The sequence below is a fragment of the Muntiacus reevesi genome, chromosome 3 (assembly GCF_963930625.1).
Source record: "Muntiacus reevesi chromosome 3, mMunRee1.1, whole genome shotgun sequence".
Classification (NCBI taxonomy): domain Eukaryota; kingdom Metazoa; phylum Chordata; class Mammalia; order Artiodactyla; family Cervidae; genus Muntiacus; species Muntiacus reevesi.
This window is the reverse complement of record NC_089251.1, coordinates 12239597-12254672: the sequence shown is the minus strand read 5'-3', so window position 1 is coordinate 12254672 and position 15076 is coordinate 12239597. Positions and strand designations below refer to the sequence as shown.

The window sequence follows — 15076 nt, the reverse complement described above, 5'->3', positions numbered from 1 at the left end:
ATTAAAGAGGCAAGTTGTCTCTCATTTTTACCCACATATTTTTTTTGTTTTATTGCTTTTCATTTCTTCCTGAAGAACCAGGTTTCTTTCATTTGCCTTAAACCTGAACAGCTTCTTTCAGAATTTCTTTTAGTGAACTGTCAGATTTCTTTATCTGAAAGTCTTTATTTCACTTTTATTCCAGTAGGATATTTTCTCTGGATACAGGGTTCAGGGTTGACATTTTTTTACTTTCAGCACTTATAGATGTTATCTCACAGTCTTGTGGTTCTCACTGTTTTTGAAGAGAAGTCAGCATGCATTTATATTTGTAATGGATCATTTTCTCTGGCTGCTTTTGATATTTTGTATCTTGGGTGTTTAGACCTTTAACTGTGATGTGCCTAGGTGTGGTTTTTCTTTCTGTTTGTCTTCAGATTTGCTGGACTTCATGAACTTTTAAATTTATGGGGTTTTTTGTTGTTTGTTTTGATTTTTTTCTTTTACCATTTTTTGGGAAATTCTGACCCATTTTTTCCAAATTTCTTCTCTGCCACTTCTCTCTTCTCTCTCCTTAAGGGATTCCAGTCATACATATTTTTGACCTTTGTTATTATCCCACAGACCTCTGAGATTCTTTATTTTCAAATATTTTTGTTGTTGCTGTTAGATAGGATACTTCCTGTTGACCTAATTTAAAGTTCACTTGACACTGTTCTTTTGTAATCTCTGATCTGTTAACCTCATTCAATGAATTTTTAAAAAAATTTCAGATCTTGTTTTTTTTCCCCTACAATGTCCCTTTGGTTCAATGATTTCTGTTTCTTATGTGATTACCTCCTTGCCTTGATCTTTATTTTAAGCAGATCTTTTATATTCTTGAGCATAATTTTAATATAATTACTTTAAAAATCTTGGGCTGTTAATATCTGAGTCTGGAGAGCCACACTTTCACGTTTCTTTGTCTAGTATTTTGGGATTACATATTAGACACTTTAAATGCTTAGATTATAGAGACTATGGTATGGTCTTCTAAGTATTGAACTTTACAAATAAAAGTTAATTCGGTCAAACGCTATACTCTGTCATTCTTGTGGTGGGCAGCAGATAAAATTTCTGTTCCCTTCTTGTAGCCTTTTTTTGGGGACGCCAGTTGCTCCGCAACTTACTGCTCCTTTCTTTGTTTTTGTTTGTCAAAACTCCTTGAAAGTAATCAAGTTCATGGTGACCTAAATTGCTGAATCCAATGGTCAGTCTGAGTTTTCATCTTACTTAATGTGTCAGGAGCATTTGATAGATAATTACTTCCTCCTCCTTAAATACCACTCTTTCACTTAGCCTTCAGAATATCTCAAATTTACCATGTCCAAAAAAGATGTCATTATTTCATCCCTCACCCATAAAATACTCTGCCTACCTGTCTTTACCATCTCAGTTTATGGGCATCATCTCCTAGTAGTTACTTACACCAAGAATTTTACTCTTTTTATTTTTTCACACACCATATCCTGTCTGTCAAGAAATTCTATTTTTAAAGCATACCTAGAAGCTGACCACTTCTTACCACCTACATTACATAACTTCATCTGAAATATTGTTTTTACTTGGATTATTGGAATATCTTTTTCACACATCTCCCTGTTTCTACTTTTGCTACCTTTTGATATATTCTTAACATAGCAACCTAGTGTCAAATCACATCATTCTTCTGCTCAAATTCTCTAATCCTGTTTTACTCCATTAAATCCTGAGTCCATGTAGTGGGTTATAAGACCCTATCTAATCTGCTGCCTATTGTAAACTAATTCCTCTTCTTGCTTGCTTCCTCTGCTCTAACCATGTGCTTAGGGCCTTTGCTATTAACTGTTCCTTTTACTTCAAATGCTCTTCCCTGGTTTCCACTTGCTATTATTCATCTCCTTCAAGTCCTCAGGTCTTTGGTTAGATTTCTTAGCAGCTCCTCACCACCCCCATTTAACACTGCAGTTTTCCCAGTTATCCACTGGTATTGCCAATTCCCTCTCTGATGATAAACTTAAAAAAAATTTTTTTACAAGGGTGTTAGCTTCTAATATACTGCACAATGTACTTTTTTTTTTTTTTGGTTTATTAAGTGTTTTTTAGTGTTAGAAACCTCCTAAGGCCGTATTTCTAATCTGTTCTGTTCACTGATTTACCCTAAACATCTTGAACATAGTTCTCAAAAAAAATTATGAATTTTATTTCACGTAACATTGAAATTCCATTATCCAAGATTATAATATTGTATGTGGATTTACTTGAATATACTTTTCTTTAGTAATAAGTATTTTAGTTCCCGTGTGTCCAAGTTAGCCCTTTTGGTTATAGTTAGAAAAAGGTAACAAGCAGAACAAGAATTTCTTTTCTGTGTTAATCTTAAGAGACAAAAAATAAACCTGGGTCCCAGATCTTCACTGTGACAAGAGCGAAGGATTATAGAATTATCATCTAGAACTTGGCTTTTGAGTCAGAGTACATGGATCTTACTATTGACTAGCTTTAGGACTTTGAGCAAGCTCTTTCAACTCTCTGAGCCTCAGTTTACTCAGCTGTGAAATGGCAGAGATAGAATCTTCCTGATAGTGTTATTGTGACAGTAGGTGAGAAACTGTATAACGTACTTGAAATAGTTCTTGGCACATACATGTTCTTCATGCATTTTAGCTATTATTATTGAGAGGGATATCCGTGGGACAGAAAAAAACACTTAAGTCATGAAATCAGAACAGCGTTGATTATTTAGTGGTTAGCCTCAGGGAAAGAATGCTTCAGAAATAAAACCAATTTGCAAGCATTATTTTACAGGTTTAAAGAGTGGGTAGAAATGATTCTTAGTAGTTTCTAGAGTAAGCATTAGCCAGCAAATTAATTGTATATTTTTAGTATAAATTTATATATAAAATATTATTCTCCTTAAACAGAATTCTGTTTCTTTTATCTTAGTGAATATAAATAAGATTTCCCTGATCTTGCTTTTACCTTGAGGACTTATGTTATACAGCTTTTGATTCAAAGATTGCTTAGGTTTACAGGAATATTTTTTCTGTGGTTTGATCTAGAATAATGTGTCTAACAAGGCTAACAAATGACTTGTCAGCATATCCTAGCCAAAAATATAATGTATGCCTGAGACTTAGGCTGATAGAGTATTCTAGACTCTTTGCTGAAGTTACAAGCTAAACATAGGCTGAATTGTCAATATTTTCTTTGCAAAAAGCTGAAGTTTATATGTGGAAGATGGGAGGATAGCAGGGTATTCCTAAGAATAATCTCTTGTTTTTCTCCTTATTTGGATGTCTTGGGGAGTAGGTGTGAGGGGTAGTCAGTTGAGGGGAGAAGAGATAGAGTATGAAGAATTTGAACAGTTTTTTCCTGTCTTAGCACACTTAGGACACTCTTAATTCACTTTCCTTCTATAACATATTAAGCCTAAGTTTATTAATTTCCTCTTTTACATTCTTGGCTTTAAAAATTATTAGCAGCTACCACTAACCGAGGCCCTCTTGTGGCAATCACTGGATTAGCGACATTTTCTGTCTCATAATTTTCAGTGATCCATATTCCATAGTGAGGATAGTGTTTATATTTTGTAGATCCAAAGATGTAAAATAGATTTTATGGAATGTCTTGTGAACAAGATTCATACCATAAGCCTTTTAAGGGTGTTAGCCAGGGTTCTTCCCATAGAAATGTACTTCTCTTGTCTTTCTTTCTATAAGAGCATTTTGGGGATTTATGTAAGTCAAATTAAACAATTTGAAATTTTAACCTCTTTGCAGTTCTCACTAGACAGAAAAGGAAACAATGCTACAGACAAAGTTTCTTAAATATTCAATATATAGTTTTCTGTTTATTGCCATAAGTATAGGAAAACATGGAGAAGGAAATGGCAACCTGCTCCAGTATTCTTGCCTGGAAAATTCCATGGACAGAGGAGCCTGGTGAGCTACAGTCCATGGGGTCGCAGAAGAGTTGAACACATCTTAGCAACTAAACAGCATAGGAAAACAATTATAGAAATGTTATTAAAAATGCATGTTTAAAAATTTATTCTTTTTCCTTTCCCTAAAATTATCTGGTGACTCAGTAGCTCCTTTTTAGGCTGGAACCCTTCCCAACTGTGGGGATTCCTATATTAAGATGGCACCATATTAGAGAAGAAACTTTTGAAATTAGTTAGGAAAGAAAGACGGAAAAATGGTCCAAAGACTAGATTTTCCAGCAGTAACATAAGGTGAATAGAAGACCAACTAATCATTCTTAAATTCGTAAAGTTATAGAATTACAGAATTTTTATTGCTAAAGCCACTGCAGGGATCTTAAAATGTTTTATAAAATTATTATTTTATAAATGAAGAAGCTAACATCTGGAAGCTAATGTCTAAAAGACTAAGTGATGTGTCCAGTGTTCATAAACAAGTAATTAGTATAACCATCCATATTGAAAACCCAAGCTTTTATCTATGTGTGTACTTGCTCTGTGTGTGTGTGTGTGCGCGTGTGTGCACACGTGCGGATGCGTGTGTGTATGCGTGCTCACTCAATTGCATCCGACTCTTTGTGACTCCAGGGACTGTGGCCCACCAGGTTCCTCTGTCCATGCAATTTTCCAAGCAAGAATACTAGAGTGGATTGCAATTTCCTACTCCAGGGGATCTTCCCACCCAGGGAGCAAACCCAAGTCTCTTGCATTGTCAGGCAGATTCTTTACCACTGTGCTGCATGGGAAGCCTGTGACCTGGGAAGCCTGTGTGTATGTATACACGGGCACACTCACACATATGTAGTATTTCACTATACCTCTCAAGATAGAAAATGCTTTCTGTGCTAGAACTCTTGAATTGCTAGATCAGGAGCCAGAGGTTAGTGAGCTGTTGCTGAGATAAATGATAACTTGGTTAAGATGGTGACTACTAGATTTCTGTTTTTGTACAAAGATTTCTCTTTTTTCTTTTTGCATTTAACAAATCATCTTGACTCCATATTTATCTGACTTGCAACGGAGAGGATTGATCTGGTCACTATTACTCAAAGGGGAGTTCAAGGTGAAGTGCAGGGGGTTGTTAACGTTTACATAGTTTCTGGGGAAAAAAATTTTAAACATAAAAAGTTATGTTGATCTTTGAACTGATTTAGAAAGCAATTAACTAATGTTTTAGAGAATAATTTAAGCAAAACAAAAGTAAATTCTTTGACCTATCAAAGCATAATATTTGAAAATTAAAAATCATAATTGCAAATTTAGAATGACTGTATGTCATAGATTTTAATATATTTCATTAAGTAATGAGGGAATCAGTAAGATGGTAAAACTGGTTCCAAGTATTTGAGGAACTTGAATTTATGTAGTCTTTTCTTTAAAAAAAAAAAATTAGAACAAGATGGATGGGTTAGAAACAAAACTGTTTACTGTAGGTAACCTTTGGGTTATCTTTTCTATTGGACAGAAATTATTTGTTTAGCTATTGGTCACAAACCTACAGGTTAATATGTAATTTCACAGAGTCTGGGTCCTTTAATTAATAATAAGTAATTAAGTCATTTGTTCATCTTGAATATTATATAATCCTTTGTACATATTAAAATAGCACATCTGGATCTGTGGGTCAAATCTGGCCTGACAGTGGTTTGCATAAAAAATTTTTGAAACACAGTCATACTCACTGTCTCTGGCTGCTCTTGCACCATAATGGTAGAGTTGAGGAGTTGCAGCAGAGACTACTGGCCCACATAGACTGAAATATTTACTGTTGGACCCTTTACAGAAAAGTTTACCAACTACTTAAACAGTGCTTCAGGATGCTGTTGAAAGGACCTGTTGCTACTATGCTAGCCTTCTAGGATTGGGGCAGTTTTTCTTAAGAATCCAAATAAACATTAAGATGGTAATATCTGCTCTCTGCCTGATATTTCTAATGAACCTCTGTTGCCCTCCCGCTTCTGTATTTTAACTTTATGCATGTGTATCTTTCTCTTTCTCTCTGAAGCTACCTTTCTATTCTAGTTTTCTGTTTCTTTTCCTACACTTCTGTCTTTTCCTCCTGCCCTGCATTTCACTCTTTTTTTCCTCCTTAAACTGACTGAAATATGGAATATTAATGTTTAAATATTGTACTGGTAAAATTTTATATTCCCTATTCTTAATTTTTTATTTAGGTCAGTTTAAAATGTTATGTGCTTGCCTCAAGATAAACCCAAAATACAAAACAATTTGAGTTATCAAAAATTTTGTGAACTCCATTAAACTCTTTTCTGTCACTTACGACCCCCCAGCTGTAGCTTTCAGTTGAAGAAAATTTACCTATTCTATTATCACTAGGCTAAAGGATTTGGTGGTAGGGGCATGGAGATAAGACATTCTTAGTATTAAACTGTATGTTTTTTATTATTTCTAAAACATTTTTTATGTACAGTTTTATATAGAAAACCTTGAGCAAAATTTTAAGGTAACTGGGAAGCTACAGAGCAGTTAACTTTTTACGTTAACTTAATAAATATTGGTAGTTGGATGTTTGATGATACAGTCTGAATACAGTAAATAATATTGCAGAATTAGAGTCCTATTCAGTAAATATCCTATTTTCTTAAGGGTTTTAAGCCTAAACATGTTTTTCTGCTTAGAAGAGGTTACATTTAGTTTAGATACTCAAAGTAATGCCTTTTATTCTCAGATCCTATGTAAAATCAGAAGTAGTACTCAATTTAAAAAAATTTTTTTATCACTTGATGAATAATGTGTTTTCCTCTTTAAGATAAAGCAAAAGGAGAGAAAGAACAATACTGACACTTTATACGAAGTTGTATGCTTGGAAAGTGAATCAGAGAGAGAGAGGAGGAAAACTACAGCCAGTCCCTCAATTCGCCTGCCACAGTCAGGATCTCAGAGTTCAATGATACCTTCTCCTCCAGACGATGATGAAGAGGAAGGTAAATTGTAGGGAGAACATAATTTCTATTTTGGGTGGTGGACTATACAGACCATTACAGTTTTATCAGGGAAGTGATAAAATGACATAGTATTTTGAATATGTTTAACAAATGTTTATGATAATCTATACAAAGGACTGTGGGAGATAAAAAATTATTGCCATAGAACCTTCTTTGAGGTAATTGTAGTCAAGTTAGAAAAAATGAGTTTTATAATTAGTGCTTTTTTTTTTATTTTAAAGAATCAGTCTCTGCTAGCTTGGTGAATTAATACAGCACATTTTTAGAGCAAATTTGACACAGCTTCTACCTAAATAAATGTTTCCATCTCAGTTGATTTATACATTATTGGATTTCACACTGATAAATACTAGGAATCAACCAGTTCTTTTTTTTTCTCTCTCTCTTTTTCATGCTTGTATCTGTGAATTGTTCTGTCAATCTATGTTTAAACATACTATATCAAAGTGAGAAGTGGAGGGAAGGAATACAGGAAAAATGAAAGTTTGGAAGACATTTTGTACCAGAGCTTTATTTTTAAGGGCAAAAACAAGCTGATTATGAAAGGTCATATGAGGTATGCACCTATGTGAGGTTCACAGGGAGTGTTCTGGAAATTCATAGGAGAGAATTCACTTTTCATTGTGATGTATGTGGTGGAGTACCATGACTTTTTTAGCTGGAACTTTTATTAAAGTGCAGGGAGAATTCAGAGATAAATGTGCTGGTTTGGGCACTTCTGGCTAAAAAAAGTACGTTACAAAAGCATCAGGGTGATAGGAGTGTTTGATTGGGGTAGAAGAAATACATGTCCGTGATTATATGTACTTTTTCCAAGTTTAGAGCTGACTTGGGAAGTGCTGACTTCCCAATTCCTGTTGTTCCCCATAACTTCTACTTTTTCTATGACTTATCAACTTAGGATCATTTATTGGTAATGTTAATGGCCACCAGTTGCTAGATGCTTCGTGTGGTAGACAGGTACTTTGTTTATGAAGTAATATAATACTTTGTTTATATAATCCACACAAATTCCTGAAAAATAAGACTTATTTTGAACATAAGGAAAGTGAGTTTGCCCAACGTCACAATATTTAGAAATTGGCAGGGAAGATTTTAATCCAGGTTTGTGAATTAGCATTCTGAGCTCTATTGTGTTATCATCTCTGGGCATTTATTCATATAAAGCATTTTGAAGTGCAAAGAAGGCACAAATGTTTTTGAAAAGTTAGCATACAATTTAGAGTCTCCTGCAGAGACAATTTAAGTCATATTTTAAGGCTGGGAACAGTGAAATTGTTCCTGCTGTTTGAGATTGACTGTATAACTGGTTCTGGAGACTTGCAGTTTTCCTTTATGTCAACATTGCTTAAGATGCAGAGCAAATAAAAATTTACAGACCTTTCCTCTCTTTAAGACTTGACAATGAAAAAAAAAATGCCAAAAGTTGAGAAAGACGCACCATTTATTGTGAAACCAGAGACTGTTCAAATTTCTATATTATAGATGTTAAAGGATATCTAGCAGTTAAAAAGAAATGTGGGCCCAGCTAATAGCATCAGGACTGAGGTGTAGTTCTCATCTATAATAGGCACAGTCTTTTTAATATAATTGAGGGGATTCAGAAGGCCTCGGCTGACAACAGTTAACAGGGGAGAGAGAGACTGAGGGCAGGTGGCAGTCCATGGGAGGATCAAGGAACAGCAGAACACAGGCTCTGAAGGAAGAGAGTGTGTCCTTTTCTGCTCCATGTTGTCGCCATGGTGTGTAGTCCAATTCCTGGTGTGTAATAAATGATCAGTAAATACTGGCAAGATGAGTAGCCTTCCTAGATCCATTTCCATAATGAAAAGTTAATGAGAGGAGACTGCAGCCATACCATCTTTTAATTTTGTCTAGTCCAGTATACAAACCAGGGAAATTGGTCCTGTTGTGATGTTTGCTCCCTGAAAGTAAATGGCTATAGTCCTCTACGGAGCCTCCTTATCCATAGGCTGTTTGTGCTCACAGGGCAGGAAGCCAGTAGTTATAAAGGGGAGGTGTTCAGAAGCAACATTCTGAACACATTCAAACAGTAAAAGAGAATTTTGTAAGATAAGTCTTCCTAATCTCTTTAAAGGAATTATCTCTTGTAAATTTTAATACATTTTAAAATAGCTGCCATCACCCAAAGACATTGTGTTATGTTGACATTTTCAATGAGTGGAGAATTACTTGAGGCATATAGAGTAAAGGGCAACTCTGGAAAATAGTGAAGCAGAGGGACGTTATCTCAGTGCCCTTGAGTCTTTCTCTTTTCCTTATTCATCTGTGGAGGTCTCACTTATATTCAGTCTGTCTTCTTCCGGAACTCACTGTGGAAACTGCTGATAACGTTCAAGACATTGTAATGTAAATAAGTTTAGTGATAAATATCCTGGATTTCTGAGCCTTTAAAATCAGTACCCTCAGATATACTATCACTAAAGGGATGCCAGTTCATGATGTAATAATCATCAAGAGATTTTAAGATCCAAACGTTAATTTTTTAAGATCCAAACTTTTTAAAGGCAGGTTAAACAAAAACATTTAGAAACAGCATTGATTGAACTGACATGGAAACAAGTACTGTTTTACCCAACTAGTGCAAATGTCAGTTGGTAAAGCCATTTTGGGAGGCAGTTTGTCATAAGTTTCAGAATCCTTAAAAGCATGCATTTTTTAACCCAGGAAGTTCCCTTCTGGGCATATACCCAATAAAAACAGTGAGATCTGTTCATCCGAATACTATTTGTAGCAAAAAGTTGAAAATTCCCGAAGTGTCCAACAAAGAAGATTAAGTAAATCTTATTTTCCCACTACTTTCATTACACTTTTTTCAATTCTCTCACATTCCTTTATCATTGTCACTTTTTTCATTGTGTTTATATCTTATAATCCTTAAATTTGTATTCAGATATACATTTCCTGATTTCTTGAACAAAGTTTGAAATGATTCATCTTGGTCCTTTTTAAAAAGTATTTTTATGCTTTCTATTAATCCATCCCAGTATAGAAAATTTAGAAAGTCATAAAAGCATAAAAGAGGAAAGAAGAAAATCATAGCTCCATAAGATTTAGTTCTTATTTTAATTTTATGTGCACTTAATATTTTGCCAGATCATTATGTTAAAAAGTGTCAACACATGTTTGGATTGTAAATGTCTTATCAAAATTTGTGCAGATACTCTCTGCTTTTCTATTTTGGAAGTTTAAGCATGCATGCTTTGTGCTTTTAACTATTATACATAAGATTGCTATATATTTTCATGTATGACCTTGTTTGCTGTGAAACAGGCAAGAGAACATACCATACTTTGAGTCCTATCATTTTATAGTCATATGGCTCTTTCTTCAGTTGACATTATATAGGCGTATATGAAAAGCAAGAGAATTAAAGAGTTTCAGCAACGTTTCACCTACGGCCATTTTTACTTTTCTTGTATTTATGACTATATGCTAAGAGAGAAGTTATGAGACTGTGCTTCCAATGAAATCTTTCATATTTGACTGTTACATTTCCAGGTCATTCTTCTGGCTAGCATAGCTACCTCTGTTATCCTTTTTGTGTGTTTTGTTTATTAAAGATAACGATGAGCCTCTCTTGAGTGGATCTGGTGATGTTTCCAAAGAATGTGCAGAAAAAATTCTTGAAACATGGGGAGAACTGCTGTCTAAATGGTAAGTTGTGATAGAGTAGTTCTCCTTCACACCTGCAGTTCTTATGTTATGGGCAGGGAATTCTGCCAAACATTTTTCAGTTTTGGAGCCAATAATAAAAACCTAAGTATGAGGTTCACATTCTAGAATCTCTGTTGGTAGAGGTTTATAAAGGTAGTGAAGTCATGAAGATCTGAAATCAGCTTTCAAAATATCAGAAACCTAGTAAGTTCTCATTGCTGCAGGAATATTTATGCAAACATGGAATCCATGGAGAAAATAAATAAGGAAAGAAGTCACTTATATTGAAGTGGGTAGAAACTGCCGACTGGTTAAGATAATACGCAGTAGTTAAGGCAATACACAGTAATCAGGAAAGTTTAGGAGATACTCACATGATGCATAGAACCATGGTAGAGACTGCAGTGGGATTTTCCCCTATCTCTGTTAATATGCCTCAAGTGACAGAGCAGAATGTTATAAACATGGTATATATTTATTGCTCTACCAATTACTAACACTTGTAAAGCTCAGGAATTTCTCATCAGCTCAAGAGACAGTTTGATGACAGTGTTAAGCAATATCCTATAAACTGTCTAAAAAGAGCACACTACCTTCAGGTAATTTATTAGTGAAATCAGAGACCTGGTAAATCAGGTTGGTGAGACATTTACGCCGTTTCCTTTTTCCACTGTAGGATGCCAGTATATGCTGAAAAGAGCTAAACTTGAAAGTGATCTGAGTAGTTTTCTGTTTCTGACTTTCTGGTTCTTAGGGTTATCATACCAACTCCCCGTGGACCCGTTACTTTGGAGTCTGATTTTTCTCTCAAATTTTAACTGTTGAAACCTTCATTCTGTTCTTAGTAAAACTGTGTCTCAGAATTAAAGAAAAACTTCATGCCCTTAAGGGATGGGACTACAAATGGGCATTATCTGCTTCTAGCACTCTCACAAAGCTTTACACTTTTGGTAAAACACTCTTGAATTGGGAAATGTCAGATGTGTACAGGAGGAGAATGCAAACCAAAGCATGGTTTGTCTTTACACAAGTGGTTTTAATAATTGACCTCTACAGAAGCCCCTCAAGGGAATAGTTCTCATTTATTTTTTTTTTATATTCCTTCAGCAGTCAGGAGACAAACCTGCTGGTGATGCTCTCATCACAATATATTTTCAGTTCAGTGAATTTGGAGTGTTTGGACTGCTGCTGGCAGAGATTTCGTCTATATAAAAAGATTTCTCCTCTAAAATAGAAATGTAATTGAGTCTTGACATGGGTTATATAATAGTGTATGTAAAATTATTTAGATACAGCATTTAGACTCTAAATGCTCTAGATTTTATAAAATGAACCCACCAGTGTTCTATACAATAGCTTGGAATATGTTTAGTTATCGGGCTTTGTTTATCCATTTTGTTATTCTTTTGATGAAATGATATCCTTATCTTAATCCTTCATATGTTAACTAACTTTCCATCTGTCTCACCTATCTTCAGGATGATTTTTTGCTGATTTCAGTCATGTTTTTAGAAATTTGTCTTCTTCAATTTATTTTGTCATTATTTTTTCATCATTATTATATGTGGAATCATCATCTGTTATATGTGGAATTACATGTGAAATCATCACAGTGTCATGGAATTTTAGAGCCTGGTAGATCAGGCTTCAAGTCCTGCCTCTCCCTTTTCTAAGCTGTATGATCTTGGGCAGGTCATTTAACTCTTTAGAATCTGTCTTCATTTGCAAAATACAAGTCTGTAGAACCACCATGCAGAATTATTGTAGATTAAGAATAATAGATGTTGTAATGGTAGTTATCATAGTAAGAAGTAATAGATTTACTCTGTGCCCAGTACTGTGCTAAGTTATGTGCTCTATTTCAACTATAATAACCTTATAAAATAGTATCTATTTTTATAGATGAGGAAACTGGCCTAGAGATTAAGTCAACCAGTCTAGTTAGTAAACAGCAGGCTCAGAATTTTTAACACAATCTGGTCTGATTGCAAAACTGGTTTATTTAACTCTACATTAGATTTTAGTGTCAGTGTTTATAATAAATATACCTTTGTGTGCTAATTCTCCAAGTTCATTTTGATAAGAATTTTAGTAGTTAAGAAAACTAATGTCAGTAATAAAATAGTTGGCAGAGTTATTATCAGTGACAAAATTATTCTGAAAATGATTTTACCAATATAAATCAAGTTTGTGTTATCAAATAATTTCTAGGGTTAGGTTTTTTTTTTATGAGCCAAATATGAATGTTTTAGGCTTTGTGGCCAATAGACTCTGTTGCACCTACTTACCTCTGCTGTTGCAGTGTGAAAGCAGCCATAGACAATACATAAAAAAATAAAAATGGCTTGTGTTTCAGTAAGAGTTGGTTTACAGAAACACATGGTGAGCCAGATTTGTCCCACAGGCCATAGTGTGCCAATCCTTGGATTAGATAATGGAACTACTTTAGTCTTTTCTACTTCCAGCTCTTCAACTTATATATATATATGTGTGTGTGTGTATATATATATATTTTTTTTTTTTTCTTCCCCCCTAAGCAAAGGCAAAACTATGTTAAACTGTCTATAGCTCTTGTATTAAGGGTGCTAGCTAGCATCATCACAGCATTAATAACTTTTAAATGTACTATTTCGCTCTGCTGGAGTTCTGGAAGAATTTTGAGAAATGTCTCAGACTTTCTGTACAGTATTTCGATAGTGGTCATTTTGTACCAGTAAAGTGAAGTCGCTCAGTTGTGTCCAACTCTTTGAGACTCCATGGATGGTAGTCTACCAGGCTCCTCTGTCCATGGGATTTTCCAGGCAAGGGTACTGTAGTGGGTTGCCATTTCCTTCTCCAGGAGATCTTTCCGACCCAGGGATCGAACCCACATCTCCTGCATTGTAGGCAGACGCTTTACCATCTGAGCCACCAGGGAAGTCCTGGTAACTTGAGCTTAAATCTGATAGCCACAGAATTTCCTCCATGTCAGAATCCTGCTTTATTGACTCAGTAATGGTGGCTCTCAAATCACAAAGCAACTGTGATGTAACAGCATTCATTGAGCTTGAGTCTACCTCAGTCTCTTAATCAACTTGCCTGAACTTCTTTCTCCACCTGTAGAACTGGAGATACTACCACATACCTCAAATGGTTGTTGTGAGGATCAAGTAAAATTAAATGCAAAAGCACTTTGTAAATTAATACCAACACTTCTGAAAATTCTTTTTCAAGGTGTTTTATTTCCCCCAGTAAAAGTATTTTAGGGAATTCCCTGGCGGTCTGGTGATTAGGACTTTGGGCTTCCCCTGCAGGGGGCAATGGATTTGATTCCTGGTCTGGGAACTCCTGCCTGGAGAATTCCTTGAACAGAAGAGCCCATCAGGCTGCAGTCCACAAGGTCACAAAAAGTTGGACACGACTGAGTGACTTTCATCATCATCTGAGAAATAAGATCCTGCATGCTGCATGATGCAGCCCCCCACCAAAGAGATGTCTTATTCGCCCCATTTTGTAGATGAAATAAATGAAGCTCCAATTCTTTAGTAACTTGTTTTGATAATATAATAGTACAGTAGAAACTTTTTTATCCGCCATAGTTATTCAAAAAATTTACTTAAAGCAAAGCACCATAAAAACTGCTGAAAGCATTTATTTTTATATTTATTCTTACTTAGAACAAATGTTTACCTAGAACATAAAAATATACAGTTTACTTATCAATTTTGATGCAGAGCCGAGCTCTTATCTTTAGCTATGTGTCCACTAATTAGAATTTTGCTTTGTTTTTCTTGCACAAGCCATAACCATAAAGCTGTAGTTTCCAGTTCTGATTTTTATTTTATTTTTTTAAATTAGACCAATAATTTAGAGATACGTAAGAAGTTGTCTGACTTCAGAATATTTTTCTCCACTCAGTCTTGTACAGTTATATTGGCCACGTCTAGTTCAGTGGCTTTTTTTCTTTATTGATGTTTTTTATTACGTCTTTATATATCATTTAGTTTAGCTTTCCTAAAAGTAATGCACTTTTAAAAACTCTGTCTTTCATGCACTTACAGCTTATGGCTTTCTTTTTAGGCATCTCAACTTGAGCGTGAGGCCAAAGCAGTTGTCATCCTTAGTAAGAAGCGGTGTTCCTGAAGCTCTTCGAGGGGAAGTCTGGCAGCTTCTAGCAGGTTGTCACAACAACGACCACCTGGTAGAAAAATACCGAATTCTCATCACTAAGGTAAGAGGATGATAATTCAGCTTCAGCATTAGTTCTTTTAGAATTCTATTATTAAAAGATCATTGTGTCTATTCACTTACCAAGATTTTATGTAATTCCTATAGCTAACATAAGAATAGATCTTTCAGACTTCTGGCTCATAGTTATTTCCAGTGTTGGCACAGAGGAGAAGGCATAGGTTTTCTTCCTTCCTTTTCACCTCAGAGGCAAACGGTGGCCTCTGCCCTTTGTGTATAGGTC

General features: G+C 35.0%; 1 protein-coding gene across 6 annotated transcripts in view; it reads left to right on the top strand.

Moving 5' to 3' along the window:
• RABGAP1 (RAB GTPase activating protein 1) overlaps window positions 1-15076 on the top strand; it is a 162855-nt gene that overhangs the window by 57873 nt on the left and 89906 nt on the right. For all 6 annotated transcript variants that reach the window (XM_065928498.1, XM_065928499.1, XM_065928495.1 and 3 more), the window contains 3 exons: window positions 6753-6927; window positions 10533-10626; window positions 14686-14836. In XM_065928498.1, the coding sequence (XP_065784570.1) occupies window positions 6753-6927; window positions 10533-10626; window positions 14686-14836 (420 nt within the window). The remainder of the gene's footprint in view (window positions 1-6752; window positions 6928-10532; window positions 10627-14685; window positions 14837-15076) is intronic.